General features: G+C 37.6%; 1 protein-coding gene across 1 annotated transcript in view; it reads left to right on the top strand.

Moving 5' to 3' along the window:
• Window positions 1-14,611, top strand: part of GABRG3 (gamma-aminobutyric acid type A receptor subunit gamma3) — a 321,544-nt gene extending 306,933 nt beyond the window's left edge. The window contains exons 7-9 of the mRNA XM_062574967.1: window positions 3,071-3,223; window positions 10,860-11,092; window positions 14,333-14,611. Of these exons, the coding sequence (XP_062430951.1) occupies window positions 3,071-3,223; window positions 10,860-11,092; window positions 14,333-14,611 (665 nt within the window). The remainder of the gene's footprint in view (window positions 1-3,070; window positions 3,224-10,859; window positions 11,093-14,332) is intronic.
• The last annotated feature ends 891 nt before the right edge of the window (window positions 14,612-15,502 follow it).

Here is a 15,502-nt window from a genome sequence, read left to right as displayed (position 1 = left end):
AAGGGATATCTTGGCAAATTTTTATTTGGGATAAAGAGAAAATGAAAAATTCTGTTGTAATAAAGAAGGATTAAGAGCAGGGGAAGGAATAGAGGAAGAGAAAAGGAGCAGAACAGAGGGGAAAGCAGAGAAGTTGCACAGGTCTACCAAGATAGCAAGAGCATTACCTTTAACAGTGAAATAAAAGGAGGAAAATAGTTCAAATACACTTTTTAAAAGGTAAGAAGGTTTGATTAAATAACCCTCAAAGAAGTAGCACAGTTTTGTGGAGTAGCTTTCATCCTGGGATCAAGGGGTGTGACTGATTCATTGGACAACCTGTGCCTACAGTGTCACTGTCCACATCTGAGCTAGCCACTCTTTTCTTAATCACTGGAGAGAAATGGAAATCTTGTGGGCACATTCACTTCTTTTTAAAGTGCACCTTTAAAACAGGGTAGACAAAACACATATTACAATTATTTGATTAAGTTAAGTATAAAAGGGGGCCACAGTGACTAGATCATTTGTAGAATCTGCCTTACAGATGTCTAAAATCTTGGCGAGATTAATCCTGCCCCTGGAAAATATTAAATCAGTTCCTGAATAAATGTGCTGATACTTTCCATGTCATTTAATCTCTGCCTCGGTTCCTGCCTGCAAAACAGGTGAATTGCTTCATAACTTTCTCCAGCTCTCAGGTTATATCAGTCAAAGTCCTTCCAAGCAGGGATAGTATCTATCCCCATTCTCATTTGTTTTGCTGGACTTCATGGCAACACAAGTCAGAAGAGCAGTGACTTCTGAGTGTACTTAAACTGTGTGTAACATGTATCACTGTATAAAATGAGAAGTCTGCAACATGCTTTGCTTTCCATTATTCTCAAATAGCTTATCTATAGATGTACAGTTTACAGTTTATAAAGGTACATGTACAATGACTGAGTAAGGGAAAAAGATCACCATTTCCTGTAGAATCTCTGACTTCCTTTTTTGCTCATTCTTCCGTCTTGACAGACAACCTTTGCAACACTGTCCTGATTGTTTTCCAATGTTGTTGGGTTCTCTCCCATCAGTAGAAGCACTGCTTTACATGGCCTCTGGCTCCTTATTCCTGTTTCTGCACAATCACCTTAGTTGTGGTGGTACAAGTCTTTCCTCAGTCATGCAGTGAACCAGATTAGGGAACTGATGTAGTTTAAAAATAAACCAGAAGAACTAATGTTTATTAACCCACATCAGTTCACTGATCCTATTCCCTGCATAAAGAAAAATGCTGGGGATTGGTGGCATGAAAATAATGTGCTATGAGCGCCCAACAAGGCTCAGTCCATAGTGACAGTGCATATAGCAATTCTTCACTCTTTCAGTGGCAGTGAGCTCTTTCATTAAAGCTCTATCCCATTATGCCAAATGCACAGTGCTTTTGGAACCACTATCCAATTTCTCTGGACACATGCTCTTCACTGACACAATACTCATGAATATCTATGTGTTCATCTAACAGAAGCATGATGCCCACAGACATATCCACTTCTTTCTATCTATCTGAGTGTTATATTTACACATGGAAAGTTTTGCTTTTTACTTATTGTTCTAAGTTTCTCTTCCCAAATACCACGCTCAGATTTTTGTTTTCGACTTCATAGTTTGTTAGTTCATTCATTTCATAGTGGCCTTCAGAGGCCAAGTTATTTTTACTGAATTAATTTCTTTTTCTATGAAAGCTTGAGCTATAGTCAAAATACGCACTGTATTCAATGGTTTTGTTCTTATGATTTCTGTTATTAGAAGATTAACTGTGTTTTTCAAAACTCCTAATGAATCCGTTATATTGCTATTTGAGAGAGTCATATGTAAATACCTATGGGGATTAATCCCTTGGTGCTCCTAATTTCTTCAGTCTTTGGCAGCTTGCTGTAACAGGACAGATTTGCCTACCTATTGCAAACAATCTGTAGTGCAAAAATGCTATTCTAGAAAAGCAATGTTTGTAATGAGAAGCAATTATGTAATGTATTAGATCAACTAATGTAGCCAGACAGACCAAAAAAAAAAAAAAAAAAATTCTTCTTCACATCTGAAATGGAAGCAGCAAACTTCAAGCTAAATACAGAAATTGCTCTCTGCTCAATTTCATTATCATTAATCACTATGACTATTTGAGAGGAAAGTATAGTTAAGACCTGTGAAGCAGAAGAAGCTGTTAGTAAGGACAGAGGTGATAATGTTGTTCACCTCTACTGGATAGAGAGAGAGAGAGAGACAGAGGGACAGGTTATTATCCCCCGCAGAGTCATGAGGGTGAACTGCAGAGATACTGTGAATGGAATCATATAATGTGTGATCAACCAGCCTTCTTATTGAGACTTGATTTTATGAATTTTAGTATTCAGCGGAATAATAACTTTATTCCCAGGCTCGCCTTCTGAAGGTTTACAGACGCTAGACCATTACTGCTTTGAAATGGAGGAATGTTGGCAAAAACAGACTCTTGATTTCTAGTGGCGAGACCTTTAAAAGCATGTAGCATGACCTCTTGCTCCCATATTAAGGCTGTAATGTCTATAGTCTATAGCGCCTGTAAATGAATTCTCATGTCATGGTACTCAGGCCAAAACTTCACCTGTCATAAAGACTCCCTACCACCTGCTTCACATCTCAAAAGAAGAAAGATGAAGTCACTCAGACTTAAAATTAGGGCAAGGAAGGCACAGCCTGCTGAAGGGATTTAATGTAGCTTGATTACAGAATCTGATGAATGATGGTAGCTTCATGTTTGTAGCCATGGAGTCATCCAGAAATATCAGGTCTGGAAAGCTAAAAATTTATGTTTCAAGAATGACTCCTGAGAGCCTCTGCCTGCTGCTGTCCAAATAGGTCAACACTTCTGCAGAGATCTAAAATTAAAGGAATTCCATGAGAATGTTTATTTAAATTCTATTTTATGTGAGCACTACTGCACAGATGCTCTCAAAATACTAATATTTCTTACACAATGTGTTAGCGAGGCTTAAAAATTAGCAGTTCAGTGAATAACTGTCTATATCTTGCCACTGTATCAATTTTTATTTTCTTTGCTTTACTGCAGGTGATTATGTTGTCATGACTATATACTTTGATTTAAGTAGAAGAATGGGATACTTCACTATCCAAACCTACATTCCCTGTATATTAACAGTTGTTCTTTCCTGGGTATCCTTTTGGATTAAAAAAGATGCCACACCAGCAAGAACAGCATTAGGTAAGTTTTTTATAATTCCTTCGCTGCTCTCTTTGTGTAGTCCCTATGCTACCATTTGAAAATGTCAGCTTCCTTTCAGAAAGGCCACTAGATGTATACTTTGAATTATTGCAACCACATCTTTCAGGCCCAAATCTACTTATCACAGAAGACTTTGGTTTTCTTTCTTTAACAGGGCAATTAAAAGTGAAATACCATGACCCTTTGGAATAGCACTGCCACCTATTTTGCATAATATTCTAGAATTAATGGGCCTCTCCTCGTTCTGACTATAATATTTTAATGACATTTTTGAAGAGTAAATGCATTGCGCTGCTGCCTTCCTTCCCTTCTAAAACTCTCTCCTGTGTTATGGGCTATGTATACAGAAAAGTGGCGTATATAACATTAAGTCTTTCAAAGTGCTTTAAGTTTCTGCACTTAATCTCCACACTAGGTGTATAAATAATCACCCGTTTTCTTTACACATTGTAGAGATTTATGGTGATAGAGTTTTTTAGCAGCTCATTTATGTTCAGAACCAGAGTGTGGATTTTGGCATTGAACTTTGATACAATCAACAATTTTGACCATTTATTCTGATGTCTGTAGGAAAACCTGCAGGTTTTCCTAGCATCAAGGGCAACATAACAGGTATGCATTATTATAGGTACACATCAGAACTGAAGGGAAAACCACATTTTAGTCTAGACTGTGGTTGCCAGAGTTGCACGTATGAACCAGTTCAGAAACTTACCACCTAAGGAAGAAGGGGAGGCTGACTCAGAGTTAACATGCCTGCTGTCAAGTGTGGAGGTTACCATTCCCAGCTATTCATTGCTCCCTCCCACTAAACTTTGCCATCATCTTCAGCTAACTAGCTGGATCCGCTAAATCTCATCACTCATAACACCAAACTAATAAAGATTAAATTGACCTTCCTGACTTTTCTGAACTTAAATTAGATAGAGAGCATTCATAAGAGCATCTGAGATGCCAGGTCTGAAGGACGAAGACTAAGAACAGGCTGTAGCCTTCTCAGAGGATGTGTGAACGCAGTCTGCAGCTGGCACAGTACTTGGGTCCTGCTGTGTGCCAACAGGCCTTCATCCAACCACAAAAATAAGAGAGGCCATTTACATAAACCTTTTCTGTCTCCCACTTCCCTAAATAGTTGCTCAAGGCTCACCGTTCTCATCCCATTTCCATCCAATTAACTACAATGTGTTTACCAGAAACTATTGTTATTTCTTTTGTGAATCAATTTCTACGAGCTTTCTTTCAAACACTACGTCAAAGTGCTGCACTTAATCTGAGGAGGAAGACACCTTATTCAACAATGCAGCCTTTATTCAGTTGTTCAAAATGATATGTCCTTTTTCTGTCTGTTCTTCTCCTGCACTAATAAATCAGAGCCCGCACCAGTTCTGAGGATACTGTGATTTTTAGCATAAGCCCTCTGATGGCACTGAAGGTAAAGGAAAAAATGAAGTGCTGAAGACGCTTAGAAGTCCATTCACTTTCAATGAGATTTAGGCTGGCAAGTCCCTTGGACTCTTCTTGGACTTCTAAAAGTTTGATCTCACTTTCTAAGTTCCCTGCTCACACATTGTCCAATTGTATGACCATCTATTCAGGGTGCATTACAGCCTAGATTAAAAACATTTTTCCTTGCAAAACTGCTAATGAAAAGTATTAGTTGAGTAACTTTCAGCTAAATGACAGCAGAAATATGTTACCAAAAATATCCTGTGCTTGCAGCTCCCTCACTAGGCACAGCTTTGTTTAAGCAATGGTGCTGAATGTCAGCCGTTCATGCTACCACTACCAAGGCATCTTCCTATTTTGCATCTAGGATGCATTTTGCATCCTATTCAGCACAGGACCATAAACTGTTGGATTTTCTCCCAGAGTTTGTCAAGATTAACAAATACAGAACTACTTCTGGGGCCTGAATTTCTCTTGACGTGTAACAGAATCTTAATTCTGCTCATTTGCTTTTACAAACTTTGAACTGAACATTTGTATACTAGATCTGACTTTCAAAACACCCTTCCAGGTCAGACCATTAAGCATCAAGGCATCACATGGGCCCAGGTTTCTGCGATTCTGTCCTGAGAAAGGAATTTTCAGTGCTTATTCCCAGCTTGTGAGTGCCAAAGTGCATTTGTATTACTATTGGTCTGGCAACAGACCCTGGGACTTGTACTCCCTGCACCTCCAGGACAGTGCAAGGAAGGCACAACAGAACAGCTCTACAGCTGCCTGTTCCTGGCTGTGTAAACTTACCAATGGTGGCTGTAAAATTGAACAATAGGCCTTTAACATGCTTTTCTACTTAACTCCTTTCTTTCTAAGTTGTGTGGCTCAGTGGAGATAAGGAAAGATTGGCCATGCTCTGCTAAGAGCTTTTTTTAACCAGGAGTGTGAAACCCCATGTGTGTGCTGAAAGTAACACAGCATCCATCTGGATTATCTTTCATAATGCTTGGTTTTTCATCAGAAAAGTGAACAGGGAGAAAAAGCATCAGAAGGTCTGCATTACTAATTTTCCAGAAGCAGTGCTGATACGTTGTCCCTCAGGGGAATTCCCCACACCACACATCTCAGTTTCCTGATTAATTAGGCACAGAAGTAGGTTAGAGTGCTGGTCACAGCAATGCCAGCTGAAACTTAGGAGAAACAAGGTACTTATATATTGAGGTGATGAGTTTGAAGTGCGAACACAAAAGTGAGCTATTGCAAGAAGCTTCAATGGCTGTAGTGACTAACTCCTAAAAATCTAGTAAAGAATTAAATTACTGGATAAAAATATAAATTCTTATGAGTAAAGTCAAATGACTGGAAAATAATATATATATATATGTGGGTCATGTGGGTCACTTTTTTCTGTGCACAATCAGACCCCTGTTGCTCCCAAATTGGCAATGGCCTGTTGACCCTTGGGCAGTAGTTAGCAAATGTTTTGAATTTACTGCAGGTCTGCTTGTACGAAACAATCAGCAAATCTGTGTGAACACCCCCACCCCCACCCACATTTGGATAGTGGCACATGGCAAACTTGTGAGTGGTAGAGCCAAAGGCAAACCACTGAAATTGTTCTGCTAATTAGTTGAAATGAATTGTAGACTCTGTGCACCAAACCCGCCCCTAGCATAATTGCATTAACGTAAAAGAATAGCATCAGGGAAACATTTCACTCTCTGAAATTAATGAGTAATTTCGTAAGCTATTGGCAACTACTCAGGGTTATATAAAGGATAGTTTTTTACCGAAGAACTCTAAGTAATAAGCTATTTCTGTGCTGGAAAAACTAAATGCGATCGGGGTATTTTAGCTGTGAGGGGAAAGATAGAACCATACTCGTCCTTTCAGCAGCACTGTCTAGAACCATCAAAGTGCTCTTTAAAATGTTGGCATCATAATCCCCTTTTTACACACTGTTTGAGAGGCTGAGGCCCCGAGTGATAACGTGACTCACTCTGAGCCACCTGAAGAGCAGGTGGGAAACTGGAAATAGAATTCAAGAGTGTTGGATGAGAACAGTGTTTTGCCATCCCAGATTATAGTGCCCTCCATTCAGACAGAAAAATACATTCTCTCTGCTGTTTCTACTTGCCTCTAATAAAAACGATCATCTTCCAATGCTCATAGTCAGGAGCAGCTTGACAATGAGGTAAGTGTCTGAAGAAATGTTATGATTTGGAAAATAATAGGGTGTTTTCCTTGAAGATGAAGGGAAGTAAGTTAAACCAAAGTTTTCACCCACTTCACTCTATTTTTTTTAATAGATTTAAGATTTTATGTGTCTGGACAGTTAGTATATAACAAATTCAAAGTGCAGTTGGTATATACAGTTGGTATCAAGCCCAGCAATGTGCTCATGTAAAAGAAGATATAGATGATAGTTAACAGAAAATGAACTTTGTTTTTCTTGTCATTCCATCTTAAGTTCATTCATTAGAGGAAAAAAAAAAGTGCTTAAAAAAGGTACTAGACCAGAAAAGTAGAGAAATGAAATGCTTATTCATTAACAGGTGACAGCATAGGCAAAAGCAGTACACTTTTTCCCACAGTATCCCATCAGCACGTTAACACGCTTATCTGGAGATAATATTCTTAGAAATACACTAAAAATTAAGCCTGCTGAAAGAATTTCTAACACTGAAGTTCCTGTTATTTCACTTTGAATACAATTGTCCACTAAGTAGCTTTCAGACAGTAATAATTTTAAATAAGTGTTTAAACCAATGATCTAAAGATTAAAATATGTTCATGCATTATGAATCCCTGGATCATTTGATCTATCAGACAGTCCTTTTTGATTTATGAAATAACATTTTTAGTTTGGAACTTGCTCAGAGAAAATAAATGTCACAAACTGGTATTTATACACAAACATGCACTCCCACTTGCACCCATGCAGCTGAAATTTTTGAAGACAGATTACTTCAAAACTGTCTTTGGCTGATGTTAAAATTCTGTTGAAATAGACAGTTCCAAAGCACTGGAAATTTCAAAAACAGGTGCAAAGTTCTCTTCAAAGTACTGGTCTCCTCAAAATGAAAGACTTAGAATTTCATCTGGTAAGGTTTATTGCATTTTAAATCAGTTAACAAACTGTGTTTTCTTGAAATGGCATAAAAAATGAGCTAATCGCAAGGAACCTGGATATTCTGTCTGGAAATAGTAGGTGTTACCTTTTCTTCATACATGCATTCCTGAATATTCTGACTAATAAATGTATAGAAATGCAGGACTGTATCTTCTGGTACATCCTTCTTTCTCTTTGTTTGCTGTGTATTTCATAGTAACACTCATTTTAATATTTCAAAACTTGCATGAATGTATCACATATAAGACTGATACATAGGACAGAATTTTTATTACAAACACTCATTTGTTTTTTACTGTCTGAACTAAAACTCAAACCCAAGCCTCAATTTAAATGAAGATGTTTTTGTACTGGATTTCATATCATCGAAAGATTCTGCATAAATAATAGAAGTAAAAATTTGTTTTGTTTTACGTTTAGATCTATGTGTTTCATAGAATCAGTAAGGTTGGAAGGGACCTCTGGAGATCATCTAGTCCAACCTCCCTGCTCAGCAGGGTCGCCTAGAGCATGTTAGACAGGGCTGCATACAGGCGGGCCTTGAAGATCTCCAGAGAAGGAGACTCCACAACCTCTCTGGGCAACCTGCTCCAGTGCTCCGTCACTCTCACAGGGAAGAAATTCCCCCTCATGTCCAGGCAGAACTTCCTGTGCTTCAATTTCTGCCCATTGCCTCTTGTCCTGTCACATGGGACAACTGAAAAGAGTTTGTCCCCATCCCCTTGACACCCTCCCTTCAGGTACTTGTACACATTGATCAGATCCCCCCTCAGTCTTCTCTTCCCCAGGCTGAAGAGGCCCAGCTCTCGCAGCCGTTCCTCATAGGGCAGGTGCTCCAGCCCTCTGATCATCTTCACAACCCTACGCTGGACTCTCTCCAGTAGCTCCATGTCTCTCTTGTTTCCATCTCTCCAGATGCTGTTCTTCTAAAGTTACTCCGTCTTGAGGCCTGAGTTTCTTGTTTTGTCTGTAGTTTCACTGAGAAATAGTTAGGCATTGAAGGCCTATAGAAAAGGCCATACAAAAAGATGAATTAACTCATACGTAGTAAGGGGCAAATCAAGATGAGTGAGCCAATACCTTGTGGTGCAGCTGGAAATCCATGCAGTGCCCTACTGTGATGAACAGGGAAGTATTTGTCTCTGGATGTTTTTCAAAGTATCAGTTAGCTGTTGCTTAGGAGCCTGGAGAAGTTACTGGAAGTTACAGCAGCCACCTCTGCCTATACTGGGATGTGGCGCAATTGTAATAAAAATATTAAAAATAAAAATATTTCCTCAGTAGCTTTTAGATGTTCAAGATATATACAAAGTCTAAAAGCATGTCCATGCTACATTTCAAAAATATAAGTGTAGTTCATATGCAGACTCGCATTTGCAGGATAGAAAGCTAAAGCCACAAAACCTCAGGGTAGGCTACAAAACATAACAGGACATTGGGTAATATCAGGGCAGCTGTTTTGTACTAACATCTATGTGTTGCACTTGTATAGTTAGATAAACTACCTAGCTTAAAGGTTACATGAGCTACAACTGTGTTCCAGTGTAAGGGAGCCCTAATGCTGAGGTCAAGAGCGTTGATTCTCCACGTTTCCTACTTCTTACTGGCATTGCTTTAGTCTTTTGATTATTAGGATATGTTTTCTTTGGCAGCATTTTTTTTTTTTATTATTTTCTTTTCTGGAGAGTCATTTGGGTAGTTGAGGAATACAATTATTTTTCATTTATTGTAAAAGAGGGTCTAGACCTAGGCAATATTCTGCTTACTGGCTCTTCCAGGGACTTTGTGAGAATTGAACAGTGAGATTTATTCTTGTGAATCAATGTAGTTCCTATCAAATGTTACAGATCAAAGGTGGGCATTCTTCCATAAAGAAGAATAGTCAAAAGTATCTCTCCAGAGTGCTGTTTTTGAGAAGCAATTTTATTATAAGGCATAATTTCAGTCATCCCATGCCATTTCGAACACTGAGTACCATAGCAAAATATCAATTTAACTATAAGAAGAAAAATTATAAGTAGGTTGTTTTCAGAGCAAATTATCTCCTGAGACTTGACTGAGTTTTATTTTTCTGTCCAAGCTATTGAAGAGGGATTTTTTTTCCTACCAAAAGGCTAACAGTTCACAAAGAATGGTTAAAAACATCAGTCCAAAAGTGGGAAAGAAAAGACTTCTGTTCCTCAGGAACGAATACAAATGACACATACTACCCTTGCAGCCAAATAACAGATGCTCCATAGACTTCATTCTAGTATTGGTTATATTGTTTCAGAATATTTCACACCAAGTAATTCATTATTAGTAGACTCATTATCACTAATTAAATCTACTTGTAGATAAATATACTAATAGAGAAGATAAATCTACTATTTATCTACAAGTAGATTCATTATTACTAAATCAATCTAGGATGTGATGCTTTTTATGAATTAAAAAACAATATTTCCATTAAGGAATGCCTGAAGTATGTATAAGAGTCCATTTTCCCTCATTTGGAATGAAAATAGTAATATAGCCTTCCCAAAGATGCAGCAGTATGCAAATGTATTATCAAAATCCAGGCTTAGAAACTTTGTAGCAAAAATTTTTTTTTTTTTTCCTTTTTTTGAGCACAGGATTTTTCATGAGAGTAGTATCATTGTGAAAAAGACCACTATATTCCTTCTATATTTTCTAATTTTTGATTTTATTTTCCAGGTTTAGTATCTTTTCTGCTTTAACTTTTTATTTAAAAATTTCTTTATTTACTCCTTCTCCCTCACACCTATATACAACCTAACTGGAACTGGAAAAGGAAGAATATTGAGAACCATGGGAATTTCAGTTTTGCAGAGGCAAATGGAAATTGTTGAGCAATTTTTTGTTTACAAAATAGTACTGGCACTATTGATGACATTTTTCATTACTTTTTATGCTATCAGATGAAAATAACGAGTTTCCTGTGGTTCTCTGGGTAGACTTTGGCCTTCTGTTTTGTGTGCATTTGTTTCCAAATATGGAGCAATGGTATTGTATACAGTTAAATCCTGTTTCTCTCTGCAGGTATTACCACAGTATTGACTATGACAACTTTGAGTACCATTGCAAGAAAGTCATTACCTCGTGTCTCCTATGTCACCGCTATGGATCTGTTTGTGACTGTGTGCTTTCTATTTGTCTTTGCTGCTCTGATGGAGTATGCAACCCTCAACTACTACTCAAGTTGCAGGAAACCAAACTGTACTAAGAAGAAAAAGTCGGTAAGATGGGATTATCTTTTACTTTCTGTTGTGTGTGTGGCACACAGCAGAGAATGCTTTTATAAAGCCTGTAACCCCATGACACTTGGCTTCACCTAACTCTTTGCAGTCTGTCGTGCACTCTGCCCCTGAAAGCTGATGGGAACTATCTGTAGTAACAGTAGAAGCAGATATTTACCTGTGGGATGAGGTCTGTTGCTGAAAGAAACAGACTGCTCACCATGAAGCAGCAATCCTGCTTATGCTTCTTTATGCTGGTGATTATGCTGGAAGGAGACTCCCACTGAAACAGATTTTATAGCTTATTATAAAAATACACACACACACACACACGCATATCAATGTGTATTCAAAGGCATCTGCTGTCTTGTGGCTTAACAGGTATAGAAATACTTATGAACCTTGCAAATCGGATTTCCATCTCTCCACTGGGAACCACCAGTTGTTTTTAGTCCTACACACAAATGTTCCCAAGTACAAAAGCAGTCAAGGTTACTTACAAAGATTTTATACATAGCTGAGCTTCTGAGCACAAAGATACTTCCAAGAGTAACAGAAGCAAGCACATACACACAGAAGCAGTTTAAATAAAACAATTAAATTATTCATGTACAAGCAATTACCTGGCATCCTTCATAACTGACTAGGAAAATAATGTGGATGTTAGCATGAGAGGTGACTGTAGAAAGAGAAAAATCTGAAAAAAAGAATTGGGCAATAGAAGAGTCAGAAAGTGAGTTGTCCATTCAAGATCAGAGGGAAATGTTGTGTGTTTGAGATCAGTAGCTGGAGATTGCACAATGGTGGAAACACGGACATTTGAAATCAGAAATACAAAGCTAAATAGAAGAAATGGCAAGAAGAGAGTTAGAGAAAAGACTAAACTCAGGGAATAATAGGTCATGAGGTAGAAAGAGATTGAATGAAGAACTAATGGAGGAAAAGATTAAAAGAATACGGAATTAGAGAAGGCCCCCCAAAACCCGTAAGCTTAATCAATGAAAACACCATTAAACCTCTAACAGCTATTTGCAAAAGTGCATTGCACAGAAAAGGCAAAGGATAATAGTGATACCCAAACAAATTTTGAGACAATCAAAATGAACTAGCTAATGATCAAACTAAGATTGCCATCCTATAGAAAGACTGAATGAAAAAGTCATGAGTATATTTGTGAGTAGGATGTATTTCCAGATGTGTGAATGAAGATGAGAGAAAGCATGCAACACTGATGAGATTTAAGTTAACACAAGAATAACTTCTGATTTAGCTAATAATAGATTAAATAGAGTTAATAGGGTGAATAAAGATTTAGAGTGAATAGAAAATAGGTGAATATTCTGCTGGGGTTTCATGTAGTTTTAAACTGTACAGAACATTATGCTAAATATATAGAACACTGAATATGAAAGTGTCTTATAAACAAGCACTATTAAAAGTTTATTTTAAGAAATGCTATTGAACATTGGGTACTTATAAAGTAATGAGTATGTTTTCTTCTGAGTAATTCTTTTGTTATCTTCATTTAAGCTACCTGATGTCAGTTTTGGTCATGTGATGGTAAGTAAACTATTTTATTTAGTGATAGCAATGGTGGCGTGAATGTATGGTTGACATTTAGTTGCAATAATTTCTGACAAACTTGAAATGCCATGTTATGCTTTATCCTGACTTCACTATAAATATTGTTTTTCTTTTTTTGTTAAAAGGTCAGGTTTTTTTGGCTGCGGTAGAGGAACATAGCTGCTTCTTTCTACAAGGACTTATCAAATGATTTGGGAGGGATAAGGGTCAAGTATAGAATATTATGTATTATTTTTAGCTCAGAAATTTTGTATGTCTGATTTATGTAATACCGCAATTTTTCATTACATATTAAAAGAACATAACAAACACAAGTTATGTCATATACTGAGTTTTAATCGAATTTTATAGAAAATAATTAATTTAAGTGTATTTGTAAAAGCTTTAGAAAACTTTCAGGTGGATTTTCAAACAATTTAGGCACCCACGTTCAATGAAGTTAGTATTGCTGTATTCATGAATGTAATAAATTCTATTCCCCAAACTTTCAGACAACTACTTGTAGAAAGAAAAAAGGTCAGCAGAAGAAAGTTTCCTATAAGGCACATTAACCATATCACTCATTTCTTTCACATATAGAGTAAAAGTTTTCATACGTGCCCCCCACACACACCTTCAACAGAAAACGTGGCTTATTCTGTATAGTAAGCGTGAAAGCAGGGTCCCAGACCTTTCTAGAGAGCACTCTCCAGAACACATGGGGACATGATGCAGATGCTCACATGTCCCCATGCATGACTTGCTTTTCAGTATGTGACCAGGTGTGCTCATGCACACAGTTGCCAACGTTCAGAGCAATCACAAGTTGAGGAAGAGCCCATAAGGGGGAGTAAATCACAGACAAAGCTGGAGTCTGCTTTGTCAGTGTCATGCAGACAGGCGACGAAGCTGATGAGAGATGTGCCAGTGACTCCAGTGGAAGAAGTGATATTTGTGGGAATGAAGTAGCTGTTATGATGAGAAACTGCTGTGGGAAAGCATCTTTCAAGAAGAGAGAACGGTGTGAGAGAAGAGCTGACAAAGTGTAAATAGGGAGTTTATTGAAGAAGGTGAGGTCTATAAGCATGAGTGGAGCTGTGAAGAGACTTGATACTGAAGTGCCATATTTTTAGCATGATTAGTGCAATAAGTATTAATGGACCATGCCTAGGGATGCTATTTTGAAATTCTCTACTGAAATCCCTGTCATCTGTACCTGACAATATCTGGTTTTGTAAATCATGGTAGTATGAAGAGGTAATGAATGCAACTGTACTAAGTGGAGATCTATCTCTAAATTAAATGATGTGTATAGGTGCACTGGGGGGGACATATCTTCATTATTATTCTGACACCATTCTTAAATGTAGTAGCTTCAAGTGTTTAAAGCAACTTGCAAATAATATTCTGATGGTTAAGTGAACCCTTAAGTATGAAAAATGATCTCTAGCAAATATATGCCTTCAGTTACCCAAGTAGAAAATGCATCTAGAATTAATTTAACTTGCCACTCCTCAGGCTCTCTATGGAAATTCACCTGAAAAGAAGTGTCCTTTGTGAGAAAGAAATATGGTCTCAAAATCTGGAAATCTTAATTTTGCTTATTCCCAGCTCGTCTTTCACATCTCCCATTATTTTTCTCACGATTACTAAATGTGACCTGCACAATCCATGAAAGTTTATCAATTTGTTGGTTTCTTTTTCTCTCCCCAGAATTATTCTGTACTTGATATGAGACCACCAACTACAGTCATCACATTGAACAATGCCATGTATTGGCAAGAATTTGAAGAAGCATGTGTCTATGAATGCCTGGATGGGAAAGACTGCCAGAGCTTTTTCTGTTGCTATGAAGAATGTAAATCAGGCTCATGGAGGAGAGGACGGATTCACATAGACATCTTAGAACTGGACTCTTACTCTAGGGTCTTTTTTCCTACATCCTTCCTGCTGTTTAACCTGGTCTACTGGGTTGGATACCTCTATCTTTAAATTTTACCTGTAGTAGTGAAGACTACTGTGTTTTCACACTGCTTAGGGATGGTGAAAGTGCAGAAAGAGTGAAGAACATGGTCAGTTTCATCTCAAATTATAGAGGCCACGTTAACCTTCATCATCAGAGAACTGATGAAGAATTTTAATATGTAATTGCCTGAAAAAAGAAAAAACATGGAAGAATTCTCTCCTTATTGCTATTCATTTTAATGAAAAGATTCTTACTAAATTCAGCTGAATTTGTAGTATAAGCAATGTTTATGAATAGTTCTTGTATATTAGAATCTTTACTACTCTCCCTTGGCGTAGAAGCTATCCAAAATTCAGGCAAAGGTTAAAAATGTAATTTTTGTTCTTCATTCCCATACTTTCTTCAAAATACTGATGTATTCCTGAGGCTCCGAACAACGTACACAGGCATTGCCAAGTTGACCAAAGCTCACCAAGCCACCCATTTGTATTTAAACTTGCTAGAGCTATGACTTATAAGTTCTGAGAATTCTTTTATCGGTGATCTCCTTGCAATGGAGAAAGCACCAAAAGACAGAAAAAAAAGTCTCCAGTGGGACTGAGGCATGAATTACTTCCTGTAGAGGTCTGAGATTTGTGGAATTACCAACTTACCTATACATGCTGGTTTTAATTTGAGGTGAAAAGACTGAGTTAGAACACTAATTTTTCGTATGAAGTACAAGATTTGCCTATCTCTGAGGTAGCTGTGGGCATAACTTCTACAGCTTTTCAAGCCTTTAGCTGTCTTTTTTTATGACTGGTTAAACAGAGGATTGTCATTGATTTCTAAAGTACTCTACTTGAAGCAGGACACGATTCCTGCTTGTTTGTGTCATTGTAGCAGACCATAGCTGATAGACCAGGAGTAAGATTTAC

This window comes from Rhea pennata, chromosome 1 (genome assembly GCF_028389875.1).
Source record: "Rhea pennata isolate bPtePen1 chromosome 1, bPtePen1.pri, whole genome shotgun sequence".
In the NCBI taxonomy this organism is placed as follows: domain Eukaryota; kingdom Metazoa; phylum Chordata; class Aves; order Rheiformes; family Rheidae; genus Rhea; species Rhea pennata.
Note: the sequence above shows the minus strand (reverse complement) of the source record. Positions and strands in the feature narration are given on the sequence as shown.